General features: G+C 36.2%; 2 protein-coding genes across 13 annotated transcripts in view; one reads left to right on the top strand and one right to left on the bottom strand.

Annotated features, from left to right (window-relative positions):
• LOC120428515 (mitogen-activated protein kinase kinase kinase kinase 3) overlaps positions 1 to 1,803 on the bottom strand; it is a 33,603-nt gene extending 31,800 nt beyond the window's left edge. For 5 of the 7 annotated variants that reach the window (XM_039593535.2, XM_039593530.2, XM_039593534.2 and 2 more), the window contains exon 1: positions 1,126 to 1,802. In XM_039593535.2, the coding sequence (XP_039449469.1) occupies positions 1,126 to 1,242 (117 nt within the window). In that variant the 5' untranslated portion in view covers positions 1,243 to 1,802. Of the gene's footprint in view, positions 1 to 1,125 lie in introns of all 7 variants that reach the window. The other 2 variants (XM_039593533.2, XM_039593532.2) reach the window with 1 other exon arrangement.
• Positions 1,804 to 7,984: 6,181 nt separating this feature from the next.
• Positions 7,985 to 17,468, top strand: part of LOC120428521 (protein enabled) — a 62,453-nt gene continuing 52,969 nt past the window's right edge. For all 6 annotated transcript variants that reach the window (XM_052706978.1, XM_039593545.2, XM_039593544.2 and 3 more), the window contains exon 1: positions 7,985 to 8,198. The gene's annotated coding sequence lies outside the window, so the exon portion shown is untranslated. The remainder of the gene's footprint in view (positions 8,199 to 17,468) is intronic.

Consider the following 17,468-nt stretch of genomic DNA (forward strand, 5'->3'; position numbering starts at 1 on the left):
TTTTATGATTAAAAATTACATTTTGCAAACTTTATCTAGCAAGTGCAAGTACCGTAAACTGGGGTGACTTTGATAGCCCGGGGTGACTTTGATAGGTTTTTGAAATGCCCATCAAATTAATATCTCAACATTTTAGAAAATTTTGAGTATGTAAGCATTAAAGGATAACTTATTATCGAACATATATGCAAAAATGTGACTGTTCCATTGGATGTATCAAAATTACTGGACAGATCAAATTTCTATCAATGTCACCCCGGGCTATCAAAGTCACCCCAGTTTACGGTACTTTCAGCTAGAAAAGCCGTATAATTTCCAGTTTCAAATAATCGATATTTTACCTTTCAGGTAAATTACTTTTAATTCGGTTAGGTGATAGCTACGATCGGTTATGTTTAATCTCCTTGTAATATTTACAATTTTTAAAATGTTGGAGTTGCAACAGATTTAAATTGTTCAGTTTCTTTTATTTCTTTATATACATTTTTTAAAGGTAGCTTTAGGTAGGAAAGAAACGTTATCAGCACAAGCAAATAATGATCAATCTTGAAACAAGTGAATCAGCACATACAGCAGCATAGTCAACACAATGTCTAGGTAATATTTACGTTGCAATATAAATGACTAACTACTGTTAATTATGAATAATTCATCCGAACCAAAAATAAAAGGTAAGTTCGGCCGAAATGATACTTAAGTCCGCTTAAGCCATCTGGCACCCCTGTCTGGCGCACCAACAGCGCCAAGCTCACACCTCACGCACGGACGATCATCGGCACGGCACTCGTGTGGCCTCCTCCACTCATGCATTACTTTTCCTCTTCCCCGCCGTAGAAATCCCAAAAATCGCAATCAGCCAAGAGGAGGAGGAGGCCAAACATGTTTACTGTTTTTCATTTGCTTGCTATTTGCCATTCACTGCTGCTAATTAAAACCCTGTTTCAGCACGCTGCACTATCTCCCTCAGTTGTTGTCTGGTTCCCCGGGAGTGTCTCGAGCACGGGACACTTTGCACGTCGATTCTAATTTTAACAACCAGGAAGACAATCAAAAGTGCTGGGAGAAAGGGCGAGACCGAGTAACAAGGCCAAATCGTTTCCAGAAGTGCTGGATTCTCGCACTTACCTTGTACACATCGCCGTACGTGCCGGAGCCGATCTTGTGGATCAGCTCGTACTCGTCCTCCGGGTTGCGGCGCGAGATTCCGGAACTCAGTAAACTGCTCGTGGACGCGTGGGCCATTCTGTCAACATTTTTTTCCGACCCTCCGCCGGCTCCTCCGCGCCTCCAGGCCTCCTGTTGGAGCAGCAGCAGCTTTCTCGGGGGGATGTCCCGCGGGTGTGAACCGTGTCTGGAGAGCTCCGGAATTCGCGCAGAACGAGATTTGCCCTTGATCACTTCACTTTTCCCGTCGTTCCTTCTCCGGAAATTTCAACAAAGTAGCCACTCTTGAACACTCTTGCTTCTTCTCCTCCTTGGCTCCACTCCCCCAAAACGGAACGAAGAGGGTTGGCCTGTTTTCTGGGGAGCTGCCGTGCAATTAAGATCTCCAAACACCCGTTCTTCTTAATTTGATAATTTCGACCAGATTTCTTCCTTCCACCACTATCGGGTGCACTTTTCGACACTCTCTTTCTTCGCGGCTGCAGCAGTCTAGCCTCGCAAAAATGATTAACTTTTTTCCTCTCCTCCTGAGTTGGCCTTTTTTCTTTTTTTTCGGATTTTTCGATTCGATTGCGAAGAAACTGCTGCTGCTGCGAGCGAACTGAACTGGCTGGCTGGCTGATGTGTTTTGGGGTTTGGTTTGGTGGCGTTTGACAGCGCTGACAGGAGCGGGCGAGTTGCGTGAGAGCGAAAATTAAAAAGGGAACAAAAAGGGAAGTTGAGCGAAGCCAAGGGTGGTTTGGGTCTTGGATATGGAAAAGGAGGATTGTTGGAACGAGGGGATAGTAAATGGTAATGTTTGCTGGATGATTGCCTCAAAAATATTAAAATTCTCGAGTTTTTTTTGAAAAGGTCCTATAAACAAAATTTTTACTTTTTGCTTTTTGGGTGTTTTTGAATACCCCTGACTCAAGGCGGTTCTAAAAACACCCAAAAAGCAAAAATCAAAAATTTTGTTTATAGGACCTTTTCAAAAAAAACTCGAGAATTAATTTTATTTTTTTAGTAAATAGGCTAACAACACGTTGTTTTTTCGCTCCGCGTCATTTTTTTCTAACTTTGGAATTATTGGTCTTGAAGAAAAAGTGAATTTTGTTAAAGTCGTCGGGAAGTGAAGCGGTTTTCTAACATCCGGCCTGGATGGATCGCGGTGCTGGAGGAGGCCGGTTCAGTCAAGGACGTGTGCTCGTTCCAGGGTGGCTGTCGAAACTTCCCGGAAGAGCAGGGGTGTGATGGGTTCGACCGGGAAATAGACAACAACCGGAAGCATGCTGGACCTGGCCCGAATTGGGAAGGTGGCGAGCGCAGAGAGCGAAGCGGTCTTCGGTCACAGCGTGAACGGTCCCCGTCAAGGTCAAGGTCAAGGTTTTTCGCGAGCGAAAAAGAATCAGAGCCGTGGCAAGTTCGTTTAGAGGTGGAAAAGGAGGACCGGCATATTTCGCCTCGTGCTTTCCATAGCAAAACTGGTGTCTGCTGTTGTTAGAAGCCTCCTGAAGACGTTTGAAAAGAAGCTATCTGGTGAGCTCGTTCTTTTTATGAGACAACCATTCTTTCATATATTCTGACATACGCACACATCATTCAAGAAAACCACGCCAAATTTTTACTATAAAGGAGCGGCCGTAGCTGACTGGTTACGTTGTTCGCTTTGTAAGCGAATGGTCCTGGGTTCGATTCCCATCTGCTCCCAATGAGAAAGTTTATTGAATATAAATTGAAGCTCAAAACATGAACGAAAAATCAAAGTTGCTCTAGTCGGGGTTCGACCCCCGTCCTTTTAGATTGTTAAGCAAAAATGCAAAACACTAAGCCATCACGGCTTGGTGAGCTACGACTGGAATTAAGAACACTGTTACCACTAAAACTATATACGTGCTGAGTCTTTGTCCATTTGACAAGGGTTCAGAAGTTCCAAATAACGTTTGAATCCGATTGATACAAACGTTCTTTAGGGCGGGGCTTGTCGATTCAAGCTGAGGTACCTCGCGCACGGCTAGCCTGCGTAGAAATGGGTCACCGAAGCTCGGCAGAGCTAACACCATCCAAATGCCTATGCGAGTTATTTGCATGTATAGAATGTAAATCTCAAATACATGGAAACAACTCAATTTGTAAGAAGCGACCGCGTGGTCCCGTTTGGTCGGTTGCACACACACACACACACACAATAGGCTAACAACACGTTAAGTTTGTATGCAAAAGTGAAGAAAACGAACTCAGCAAATCATAATTTTCGATTAGGGTGCGAATAGTCTCTACACTCAACCCCCAGTGGTTGGTCACTTTTTCGTTTGACACTTTTTTTAGTTTGTACCCCGTTGATTGGTCAAAGTCAAACTAAAAAGTGACGAACAGCCACTTTTTACACGGCGCTCAAGCACACTATCCAAACAAACGTTTGGTAACTTGTGTGAACTCCGAGGTGAACTCCGTGTAAAAGGTTAGGCAGCTAATGACATATATGTTAAAGCTGCCTGAAATAAATCAACTACCACCACCGTGTAAAAGGGGTGTCAAACTAAAAAATTACCCACCCCGTTCGAACTAGGCTTTATCGTTGTAAACAATAATATCAGCAATCTAAGCTTCATTTTAGGACCCAATTGTGGGATGTTATTATGCCTCCACAATTGTGGAACAGCTGAATTTAAATGATATTTTCACACAAAAAAGTTATCAAACCATTCATAAAACAATACTAAGCTTGAGTTACGATGGTTTCAGTGCGTGAAGTCATTATTTTGTAAAAAAAAATCAATAGTTTTTTTTTGAAAAGGACCAATAAACTATTGTCTTTCATATGTTTATAGGACCTAATCAAAAAAAACTCTAGAAATGTACTCATGGAGAGAACCAAAGTTTTTTTTATATCCGTAAGAAAAAAGTGTTTCGAATTTGTGGATTTCAAGGGTCAAAGTTGTTCTAATCTAATCTAATCTAATCAGATCCTAGCGCAGCCAATCTTTCGAAGGGATCCAGGAGAGTTCCTTAGGTTAGATGACGCCTAGCACTCTTCTTGTCGAGCTTCTTGTCATTAACATTTGTAGTGCACCATTGCATTAGAATGCATTGGAACATCACAAGCGTTAAAGCGGCCAGGCCTGCTGCGCCTATCGCTTTAACGCTTATCGCAGAGATGACTCGTAATTGGGTTGAGTTTGAGCACAGAGTGTTCGAACAATAACACAATTCTGAATCGACAGGAGAGGAAGAAGCGTGGGGACACACCACCATACGCTCCGAAATTTGGTTGTATTCGTAGGGAGCAGCATGCTAAGAAGGTTTGGTACTCCGAGACCCTCTGGGATGGGACATAGGGACGTGGCGTTACATCGTGCTGCCACCTGTTTTTTTTAAGCGCAAGAGTGTAAAAGTGCTGAGTCATCGTCTTAAAATAGACGGCGTCCTATCTCGCCCAGCAAAATTAGGTCGATAAAGTAGTCGGTTTCAATGAGAAAAAGTGGAAAACGTGGTCTTAACATAGCGACGCCATCTCCCTATTGTATTTCCACGAATGCCCTGGACACTATTTGCCGTGGTTATAGCGCCACAACTCGCTCTCTGTAACAGTATTCCTAATTCCAGTCCACGCTCATCAAGCCGTCATGGCCTAGTGGTTAGCATTTTTGCTTACCAATCCAAAGGACGGAGGATCGAACCCCGCTTCGAGCGACTTTGATTTTTCGTTCATATTCATCATTTCAAATTTATGTGTTCTTAACTTTCTCGTTGGGAGCAGATGGGAATCGAACCCAGAACCATTCGCTTACAAAGCGAACACCGTAACCAGTCAGCCACGGCCGCTCCCCATGATTTCAAGGGTCAAAGTTTTTCTTCAAAAACTTGATATAAATGTTAAAATTTGCAGTTTTTCGATACAGCATTGGAAAGATCGCAAGAAATGCTTTCAAATGAAGGTAAAAGCGAATCATTAAGTTCAATTCTAGATTAAATTTTCAAAACAACCTATCCCTCATGGGTTTCCTTTGCAGATAGGGCCTTTTGAAAATTTAATCGAGAATTATCGATTTGTTACGATTTTTTTTTACATTGGCCGATCTGTAAACTGTTCCGAATATGAGGGATGAGTGTACCTTTAAAAGTTTTTTTTTTCTTCAGGAACAAACCAAGGAATGTGATTCGGAAGGCCATTTATAACGTGTATACGTATCGAATCGGGCATGTACTTAGTCTGAGGTCAGCCAGGGTCTGCATCAGTTGACGAGAACGTTAATCCTAAAGTTTCAAAAAAATCTAAAATGCCAATAAAAAATAAAACATCAAACACAGAAAAATCCAAAATACAAAATAAGAACAAAAATACTAATTGCAACAGAAATACATAGATAAAAATAATGCAAAACACAAAAAAAATCAAAACATAATATTTTTAGATTTTTAGATTTTTAAAGATTTTTGGAATTTTAAAGATTTTTAGATTTTTAGATTTTAAGATTTTTAGACTTTAAGATTTTTAGATTTTTAGATTTTTAGATTTTTAGATTTTTAGATTTTTAAATTTTTAGATTTTTAGATTTTTAGATTTTTAGATTTTTAGATTTTTAGATTTTTAGATTTTTAGATTTTTAGATTTTTAGATTTTTAGATTTTTAGATTTTTAGATTTTTAGAATTTTAGATTTTTAGATTTTTTGATTTTTAAGATTTTTAGATTTTTAGATTTTTAGATTTTTAGATTTTTAGATTTTTAGATTTTTAGATTTTTAGATTTTTAGATTTTTAGATTTTTAGATTTTTAGATTTTTAGATTTTTAGATTTTTAGATTTTTAGATTTTTAGATTTTTAGATTTTTAGATTTTTAGATTTTTAGATTTTTAGATTTTTAGATTTTTAGATTTTTAGATTTTTGGATTTTTAGATTTTTAGATTCTTAGATTTTTAGATTTTTATATTTTTAGATTCTTAGATTTTTAGATTTTTAGATTTTAAGATTCTTAGATTTTTAAATTTTTAGATTTGGGGCAAAAAAAATATAAATATTTAAATAACAAGCCATAGTTTCAACATTTCCATGGAAAAGGTGTTTTAAAATTCATTTTACCTTGCATTTTATACTAGTTCAATTGTTTTGCAATCATTTGAAAGATTTGACGAAAACAAAAATTTTAGCGAAACAAACTTCTTGCAATAAGGCTTTCTAGTCAGAAATTTACTAATACATTCAAAGTATGTTTACATGACAGCTGGACGTTTGTTTACATCAGATTTCCTATCTCTTTCTAGCTAAAGTTTTTTGTCAGGCGACTTCTAGCTGGTTTTTTTGACTGACCGCCCGATATGTCAGCCAACATACTTCGCAGGGCTGTGACAGCTGGCGCTCGATCATAGAGATATCCACGCGCGAGTGTGTTAGTTCGTAACAAAATTGACACGCATACATAGGCAAATCGAGCAGAATGATTCGTCTGTCAAAATCAGCTGTGTCCTTTGTTATACCACGAGCACGTGGTAAACAGCTGGTTTTTACAGGCGATTGATCTACCCGATTTGCCTATGTATGTGTAAAAATAGTATAAACAAAATCAGCTGCTTGGAATTGGGTCCTAAAATGAAGTTTAAATTTGTGATATTATTGCTCATAACGATACAGCTTATTTTTCTGAGTACAATGACCATTTGAACGACCGCAAAGTGTTTAAAATGGATTTTTAAATCAATTTTGATAAATTAACCTAGCGGTCCTTCTTGACAGAAAAGCTCCTACTTGACAGCTCGTTCCAAGGGGACCATAGTTGATCCATCGAAAAAATGTTGTCTTGTCAAAAAAAAAATTCATTAAAATGAAAAAAAGTGATCAGAAATGGTTTTTAATCGTGTTTTTTTACCGTTGTACATAAAAATTTACACAGGGCTTTAGTACCCAATTCAACCAATTACAATCGATCAAAACCAAAACAATACTTTCAATACGAATACTAACACAGAATCATGGTGTGCGTGAGAGAAACCGTGGAGATCTCTATTGTTTGCATCATGACACTGTGACGAGAAGTTCGTCATTTTTGGGTTAAATTACATTTTTTTCACTGGGCCTAGAAAGCTTTATAATAAACATCGAAAATTTTCAAAAATTCCAAAGATTTTTAAATCAACCCAGACATGGTAAAAATGATTCTAAACGCAGGGAATGTATTGATTTCACTGATTGCACTTAAATTTAAATTCGAATTTTGAAGTTTTTTGAAAAAAAAAATTTTTGCCCTCTGATTTTTCCCTCTGAAGTAAAATTTCTACTAGCCTTATTGGAACGACTTTGTCAGTCAAAATCGACGAACAAAGAAGTCGAATTGTAAACATTATATATATAATATTGACAACTCAAGAAGGTATTAGACTTAGGCAAACAAACACACAAACTCGCATTTTTTTGTGATTGACAGTTTGTAAAACTTGCAAACTTGTGTGCGGCAACCCGATAACAAAACCAAATGTATGCAGGCTGACGTTTCCGTAAACAAATGCAGGCAAACTGCCAAAATGTCAAAAAGTTTGTTTGCTTGCGAGTTTGTTTGTTTGTTTGTCGTAGTCTAATAGCTCCTTCAGTTTTGACGATTGATTTTTTCTTTAATTCTAATACGTTCAACTTAGCTAGCATTCCACATTCCAAGTTCGAATTAACGAACTTGACTTCCCGAAGGTTAACGCAGTTTCTTTGCAAACTCATGCTTTTTATGCAAAGTTTTTTTTTCTGCAGAACCGCGAAATTCTTTTTCGCCACCTTTCAAATCGCATCACCTTGCTTCAGCTCAGCGAGTTTATTCCCTTTTGCTCTCTCCTCTCCAGCAGCAGGCACACGCAGAGTTCAGTCAGTCGTCGCGGCGATGTCGAAGCGCGAGCTGTAGTTTTGCTTCCATTCTTCCCTTCTGGCGTGTGTCAAGTTTTTTTTTTCCTTCACTCTCTGTGAATGGTATTGTGTTTGAAAACGGGGCGCAGTTTTCAGCCGAAATTCATTCAGCGTTTTTGAGGCAAACAAATTCGGAAGGAAAAGAAGCTTGTCGATTCGGGGTTGTTCCGTAAGTTCCGGGGGTATTTTCGGGGAGGAAAAGTGTCTAGTGCAGGAAAAAAAGAGGAGACATTTCACGGCCTGCTTTTCTTCTTCCCGGTTGGCCCTCCCGGAGCAGAAGGTCGGCGGAGGAGGAGGTCTTCTTGTTCTTGGTTGTCGTCGTCGCGGGTGAACCGAAAAGTGGAGTGCAAGAAGAAGAGGCAAATCTGCTGGCCACCGAAGAAGAAGAAAAAAGCTGCAAAAGGAAAAAGGGTCGGTTTCGGGAAGGGCCGTTCCGGAAAGGTTCGGGGGATTCGATCGGGGATTGGCCGCTGCCCTATTTATTCTGGCTGGACGGCGAAAGTGTTGCCTTGTGGGCCGGAAAAACGGCCATTAATAATTCATACTCTGTGGCGGCGGCCAAAGATATTGTGGCCATTGTGTTGCGAAAAAAGCAAGTTTGTAGAACCGTGAAGATAATCTCCGCCAAAAATTGGGTTCAAAGTTCCTGTCGGAATTTTAAAAGTGCAAAAAGAAAGAAGTCATTCCAACAAATCCAGAAGAAAGGAATAAAATCGGAACATCTTGGTTGCACATCCCCCCCACCCGCACACACGCACAACCTGGAATCGGCCAAATTGGTGCTGGAGAGGACAAGGACAGAGAGAAGGAAAGACAGGGAAAAACCTCCCGTGTGTGTGGTTCTTTCATTTTTGTTCCCTCTGCAACCCAGAGATCGAGCCAGCAGCAGCAGCAACACGCATACAAACTTAAAACAATATTCCAGAGAAGGTACACCCAACAGCAGAAACAGCCGCAAAGTACAAAAATTGCATCGTTGGTGTGTGGCACACGGCCACACGGATGAAGGTACAGGGCGAACGAACGGTGTGTCCCGGGGTGGAGATTGTTGTTGGAAAGACTTAGCTTAAAAGGCGTTGTACTAGAAATAATTAAGTTTTGTGCAATATCAATTAATCTCAAATTCGAGCCAAACATTTCATTAGGGCACAAAACCAAAACGTAAACATTTGGGATTATTCCACTATTCCATTCATTAGTACACTCCCTACATGCCCTCCAAGAATCAGATTGATAGCAAACAATTTTCTATTGAAAAAATCAAAAACACAAAAGGGCACATAACAATGTTCACTCCAAACCAGAAAAAAAAGTTCAATTGTGCCCTTTTCTTTTTCGTTAGTTTTTCGTGGTTAAGGAACTTTCTATGTTATAAAGTGAACTTTTCATACATTCTTAACACTAATTCACTTCAAATCAAAGTTTGGTTTACGTTTCACCAAGGATTTCTGCAGAAAAAAAACTTCGTCGAAATACAATAAATACGGCCCCGCAGCTGCTGTTCAGTACACTTTTGAAGAATTTTTATGTTTCACATACCTTGTCTACACCATTCGATCACAAAACATCACCAATTATCAAAATTTCCGCTCAATTCCTTATTATTTCTAACTAAACAAAAAGGCCCATAAACATCATTAAAAACAACAATCAGGTGACAGCGCTTTAGTGCCCTTTCAGTTCTCTTCGAAATTGCATTTAGAAAGGGCCCATTATGAACAACAGTTGGAAAGTTAAAAGGGCCCAATAACGAGATTTTCTAAAATTATGAGTTTTATTGCGAAAATCAACATAAATTAAGAAGCATTAAAGCAGAGTTGAGGATAATGATGTGTTTTATCGTATCATCAGTAAAAATACCACCAGTCAAGCTTTCTTTTTAAAGAGGAATTGAATCAAGTTGTCCACTTTTTGCCAGCGATTTTCTCGAATCGCGGTTTTTGGTTTTATGCCCTAATGAAATGTTTGGCTCGAATTATGCTCCCATAATTCAATTCAATTCAATTCCCTGGGCTTTGTCATAATGAGTGTCATAGGTTTGATGCTTGTTTGGCAAAGAGTATGATTTGATTCGATGTGGAATTAAAATCGAAGTGTTCAGTATATTGCTGAAGCTTCCATTTTTACACATGGACACCACTTCATGCTGCGAGAACCCACTTTGGCGCAGTCTCAGGGCTTAATCGATGGCCGGTAAGCTGTCATCGAGACAAGGAGGTTCTCAGATAGTGGAAATATCACATTTGTACAATGAACCGCTACATATGTGATTTTTCCCTATCTTAATGTGGGTGTCAGGTTAGGATGCGGGTTTTTAAAAATTTAGTTTTTGTAGAATTTAGGATTTTAACTATAAATATCAACTTTTTATACTTTGCCTTTAGTTATTTAGGGACAAAATTAGTAACAGTGAATTTAGTAATTCTATCAGAATCGGTGATTTTCATTCAAGTAGCATAAAAACCATTCTGATTTGTCAAAATTTCCATAGAGTCTCGATCAATCAATAGTGAAAAGATATCGGACTAAATTCGTTGATCTGTTGAACTAACGGTTGTCGGATTATGGTTGTATCGACCATTGTTGCGAATCGAGGATCTACTGGAATTCTGACGATCAAATGGTCGTCTCTTTTTCAATTCACGACTTGTAAAATATGAACTGTTATTCATTTTTTTTTGTTTTTTTAAAAGAAGCTATACATGTTTTAAAAGAAACGTTTTTTTGCTATTAATTAAAATGTCGGGGATTTGAGATAAGAGTAGCTTTCGGATAGGTTGCTTTAAATCTTGTATTCAATTCAAGTTAGGTAGTTTCCGCAAGTGAATATTTGGACTTATATGAATAATTGAACATTTTGGACTTATAAATAACACACAACTGTGCATTTATTCTAGAGTCAGATCCATACAGCGTCAGTGTTTATTTGGTCGAAGTGTACTAATTCATTGGCAGATCTGATTCTAGTTGTAATGTACGACAAGACTACTGACGAACGTGACAGGACGAGGGCCCAGTTTAGAGGTTTCGACATCAACGATGTGCGGCTGAATCACCCTCCCAAAAAAAAAAAAAAAAAAAAAAAAAAAAAAAAAAAAAAAAAAAAAAAAAAAAAAAAAAAAAAAAAAAAAAATTCAATTCAATTCAGTTTATTTCTTTAGTTTATCGACTAACAGTAGTTTTGTAAGTGCAGTACAGAGTTTTGGGGGATCCTTTCAGCTGTGTATAAGGCATTTATCACAATGGATACAAATAAAGTTGGTTGTAAAGAAAACAGAAAACAGGAAAACAACTCGCAAAAAACCTGTCACTCCCATAATGATTGACATAAAAATGATTTTTTGATCTATTGGAATTTTGAATTGTATTGTCATTTTGTTTTAGTCGATTGCAACGAAATACCCAGTTACAGTATGTAAAAAAAGTATTTACACCCCTTGGGCACTATGCACATTTTGTGATGAAACATGTAAAAAATTTAAAGTTTGACAGGAACCTAGTACTACGTTTTGTTCAGAAACTCATGCCAACCATTTTGCTACAAAAAGCTCATGAAAAGATGATTTCTATAAAAAGTTATATAACAAATACTATTACGAAAATAAAAAAGGGGCAAAAAAAGTTTGTACACCTTTCGAAAAATTAACATAAATAATGTTATTTGTTGACAAATCACCATAAATCCAGTCTCCCAACTCCAAATAGGCATCCTTGACTGATTAAAAAAATAATTTGGATTGAATATAAAGTTTACTAACTACTTAGTATAAAAGTTTATATAACTCTGGAAATTCTATATAAAACTTATCTAAACTTAATTTTGCAAACTTTTAATTCAAATAAATGTCAATATATTACCATAGAATTGCTAAATAAACATTTTGAAGTGGGTATAACACCGTTTTGGGGGTATTTGTATCGATAGAATAGATTTTTCGTTGGAATTTCGTACCAACCCGGAATTACGTCGTCGGAAAATCCGCCGGCATCTGAACCGGTCCTCAATTCACATGTCAACCTATGTGGCATCAGAAAGGGCATAAAATTTCCGATCTTTTGATACCCATACATCCAGGTTTTCTATAAAACCCACGTTTTTAAATACCTAGGCAAAAACGTTGTTATGGTTTCGTTTGAGCAACCTGCCAAAAATGTATGGAATTTCGTAATTTTTGTTCTCGTGGATCAAACTTACTTTTTGCCCAGGTATTTAAAAACGTAGGTTTTAAAGAAAACCTAGATGTATGGGTATCAAAAGATCGGAAATTTTATGCCATTTCCGATTCCACATAGGTTGACTTGTGAATCGTGGACCGGTTCGGATGCCGGCGGATTTTCCTACGACGTAATTCCGGGTTGGTACGAAATTCCAACGAAAAATCTATTCTATCGATACAAATACCCCCAAAACGGTGTTATACCCACTTCAAAATGTTTATTTAGCAATTCTATGGTAATATATTGACATTTATTTGAATTAAAAGTTTGCAAAATTAAGTTTAGATAAGTTTTATATAGAATTTCCAGAGTTATATAAACTTTTATACTAAGTAGTTAGTAAACTTTATATTCAATCCAAATTATTTTTTTAATCAGTCAAGGATGCCTATTTAGAGTTGGGAGACTGGATTTATGGTGATTTGTCAACAAATAACATTATTTATGTTAATTTTTCGAAAGGTGTACAAACTTTTTTTGCACCTTTTTTATTTTTGTAATAGTATTTGTTATATAACTTTTTATAGAAATCATCTTTTCATGAGCTTTTTGTAGCAAAATGTTTGGCATGAGTTTCTGAACAAAACGTAGTACTAGGTTCCTGTCAAACTTTAAATTTTTTACATGGTTCATCACAAAATGTGCATAGTGCCCAAGGGGTGTAAATACTTTTTTTACATACTGTATTTCATCATATTTTGAAGTTTAATTTCATCACAGACAAAAATGCTGTTGTTCTGCAATTTTATTATAACTTAGTTTGGATTTAATCGTTTTATACGAAAATCAGGTTTTGAGGGGCTGCGTGCATCTTGATTTCAACATTTTACAAAATATGTTAAAATTATTTAAATACTTAGGCCGTTGCAAATATTTTTTGAAGTTTATGTCCCTCGACTCTGGTCGAGGTCAAGGGGGGGCAAAAAAATAAAAAATATATAAAATTCAAATAATTGAACATAAACTTTGAAAAATATTTGCAACGGCCTTATTTATATATTGAATAATTTTCAATTCATTGCTCTTCAAAATTCTTTTAAATATAGAAATAAATGTTTGCTCCCTGTTTTCTTAAGATTTTTCTTTTTAGTTTTAGGTATGATGAGGCTATAAAATCTCTCGAAAACTGAACTTCTTAATTTGACGTCCTAGACCCACCTTCACGTATACATATCGACTCAGAATCAAATTCTGAGCAAATGTCTGTGTGTGTGGTGGGATGGTGATCAAAAAATTGTCACTCGATTATCTCCGGACTGACTTAACGGATTTTGACCGTTGAGGCCTCATTTGATCCGTCTTGGGGTCCCCTAAATCGCTATCTATAAACCATGATGTTTAGTTAAGTACCTACTTCAAAAATTATGCTAACAAAACGATGTTTGATAAAGTTTGCAAGATTGTAAAAAGGGTGTTTTTTGTAAGCAAACCCTGCATGGCACATTTTTAGAAATTCAACAGTTTTGTTCGAATGCGAATCAGTTCAGTTCAGTTGGATCAAGGTGCTCTTTGTTGCGTTGGATTCGTATAAGTCCAAGGAAGGTTCTTACGCCAACAAGTGACAAATTTGGCCACTCTTTGGGGTTTGGGAAAAGTTACGTAAAATAAAAATTTGATCACAAGAGGCTTAATAAGCAAACAAGCTAAAAACAAACGAAAAAAAGACAAGACGAAGTTTGTCGGGTTTGGCTTGTGTTATTTATTTTTTAGAAAGGTACCTTTCCAACAAGTCCAAAACATTGAAGATCTGACAACCCTGTCAAATGGTTATAAGCACTTAATTGCCCATGTTCACATAAATGTCCCATATGCAAAAACAGCAAGCTGAGAAAAATGCATTTGAAGTTTGTCCCACACATAAGGTTACGTGTTAAGTTTTCACGAAAAAACTGGATTTCCTCCTGATTTCTAGAACAAAGTACTTGATGTTATAGGCTTTTCTGAAAGATCTCGCGATTCTGAACAAAACTGCATCAATAACTCAAAAACGATGAAAATGCATATGGGACATTTATGCAATCAGGGGCAGTTAAGGCCGTTGCAAATATTTTTCAATGTTTACGTGGTCCCTAATGCAAAAAGTTTTTTTTCGGCTGTAAAAAAAGTTCGTCAATACTTAGATATTTTGAAAACTAGTGATTGCAATACAACTGGGCAAGTGTCAAATGCATTTTAAAACTCTTTCTTCATTAAAATGTTAATACTATGGCTTGTTATTCCAATTTCTATATATGGGTCATTCTAGGTCAACTGAGTACACTTTTGGACTCGACCATCACCGATTTGGACCAAACTTGGAGGGAACGTTCATCTATCGATAGTAAACAGAAATTCCAAGTTTGATGGTGATTGGACCATCCTTCTATTTTTGGCACCGCCCTCTTTTTTGACGATTTTCAAAAAAAAATATTTTTTTCTTTTAATCATAACTTTGCAACTATTTGAGCAAAAGACTTTCTACAGGTTGCATTTTATAGCAAATTGTCCAAGGAATTCGCTTAAAAATAAAATTTTAACTCTTAAATGCCCACTAGTATAATATTTTAACGTTTTAGGTATTAAAATTCAGTTTTGACCAATTCCTTATATTTTTATTTGTTTTATTTTATCACCATCGTGTTCCCCGGACAATTTCACATAATAATCAATGTAGACCACTAGCGTGCCCAGGTCCTCAAGGAAGGTGGGGCAAAAATATTAGAGTTTTGAAAATTTCGTCGTTTATGGACACCCCCTGCCCAATTTTAGAACAAATTTCCGAGGATGGTGGGGCAACTGCCCCATGTTGCCCCACCCTGGGCACGCTAGTGATGTAGACCTCAAACTAAAATGGACTATTGGCGAGATACAGCGATTTTACTGAAAAAAGTTTGATTTTACGCTGCACTCTGTCCTATGAATTCAAATACGAAATAAGTTTCTCACATATGAAAGCCGAACTATGCGGGGTTCCACCTTTTTTGTTGAAAAGTACATCATGTAATTCCGAGTGATGCGCAAAAACAAACTTTTGTTAAGTAAAATCGCTGTATCTCGCCAATAGTTCATTTTAGTTTGAGGTCTACATTGATTATTATGTAAAATTGTCCGGGTAACACGATGGTGATAAAATAAAACAAATAAAAATATAAGGAATTGGTCAAAACTGAATTTTAAAACTTAAAACGTTAAAATATAATATTAGTGGGCATTTAAGGGTTAAAATTTTATTTTTATCGAATTCCTTGGACAATTTGCTATAAAATGCAACCTGTAGAAAGTCTTTTGCTCAAATAGTTGCAAAGTTATGATTAAAAGAAAAAAAAGTTTTTTTGAAAATCGTCAAAAAAGAGGGCGGTGTCAAAAATAGAGGGATAGTCCAATCAGCATCAAACTTGGAATTTCTGTTTACTATCGATAGATGAACGTTCCCTCCAAGTTTGGTCCAAATCGGTGAAGGTCGAGTTCAAAAGTGTACTCAGTTGACCTGGAATGACCCATATGTTTTTAATTTTTTGCATTTTTTACTACAGTCCACACTCGATTATCCGAAGCCTCGAATATATGAAGTTTCGATTATCCTATGGTTTGTATGGGACTTTGGATAATCGAAACAAAAGTTTCTTGTTTCTAACATTAAATTAGAGTTCTGCGACTCCATTTTAGTCAAATTTGAATAGTTGATTGCCTATTAAATAATAAAATGCATTTTTTCAATATTTCGTCACCGTCATATTGGCCGCCATCTTGGATTTAAAAATTCTATATCACTTTAGCGTAGTTTAAGGGTCGTACTTAGGCTCATCGGTCATCAATCAAAAAAAGACAACGACAAATTTTTTTTTTTCGTTTCGAGAATCCGAAGTGTTTTTTTTCGAGTCTGGACTGTATTTTCAAAGAAGTTACCTAAAAAAGGCTATAAAATGAAAACGGTGCACTTTATCAAAATTTCACTAAAGTACTTTTTGATTGCAAATTCGATTTTGCATCGAAAAAATAAGTTGAAAAAAATAAGTTGGAAATAAGTTGGGAATTGAACTGCAAGCAGCTGAAATCAATTTAAAATAATTTATCCTGATTTTAGAATCATTTTTAGCATGTTGATTTAAAAATCTTTAGAATTTTTGAAAATTTTCGATGTTTGCGATAAGCTAAATGATTTTTTTGCTAAAGTTGTTTTTTTCGTCAAATCTTATATTTTTTCAAAACTAATGATTGCAAAACAGCTGAACTAGTGTAAAATGCATTTTAAAACACTTTTCTCATTCAAATGTTGATACTATGACTTGTTATTTCAATATTTATATTTTTTTTTAGCCACGCCAAATTTGTATGGAAAATTGCATGGACAAGCTAATGATGCAAAATGGCTTCTTTGGGCATACCAAAGGCACTAAAAAAGTTTCAGCCGGATTAAAAAATACAAAAAATAATATTTAAAAAAAAGTACGATTTTGTAGAGAATTGCTTCTATGAAAACACAATTTCACATCGCTGTTTCAAAAAAAAAAATGCGAAAATTGGTAGACTCAATGTTTACACTTCGACATTGGCCCATTTATATTTTTTGGCTTGATTTTTGTATTTAAAAAAATAAAAAAAGATGTTTTTTGTGGATTTTTGAGTACGCTAATTATTTCAAACTTTACATAAATGTCCCTTTGATACCAAATTTACAAATCATCGCCATTTCATGCTGCAAATAGGAAATAACACGTCTGTTTTCGATTGGGGCAAAAAAAAAAAAAAATTAATATAAAAATTAAAATAACAAGCCATAGTCTCAACATTTGAATGCAAAAAGGGTTTTAAAATACATTTTACACTAGTTAAGTTATTTTGCAATCATCGAAATTCAATTTGTACCAGCCTAACCACAAACAAAATATTTGTTCTGTTTTTTTTTTCATCTTTTTTTTAATTTCGTCAATTGTGTGCTATCTTGTGACACGTCTGCTGTAAAGTACAGTACAAAAGCGACGATTTGTTGAAAACGAAATTTCAAAACCAGTCTTTTTAAAATCCTTGTCTGCGTTGCAATTTTTCAAACATTAATCACTAGAATCAAGCAACGTCGTTATGCCATTTCCAGGAGATCATTATCAGCAACTTGTTTTTTTTTTTCGGTAAATTTAACATGCATGTTACACCTTCAGGGTGCACAGCAATCAAGGAAGTTGTTGTCTCTTTATTACAAAATTGTCAAACTTACAGACCCAGTCCTGCAACAATCTTATTGTAA

Source organism: Culex pipiens, chromosome 2 (assembly GCF_016801865.2).
Source record: "Culex pipiens pallens isolate TS chromosome 2, TS_CPP_V2, whole genome shotgun sequence".
Classification (NCBI taxonomy): Eukaryota; Metazoa; Arthropoda; class Insecta; order Diptera; family Culicidae; genus Culex; species Culex pipiens.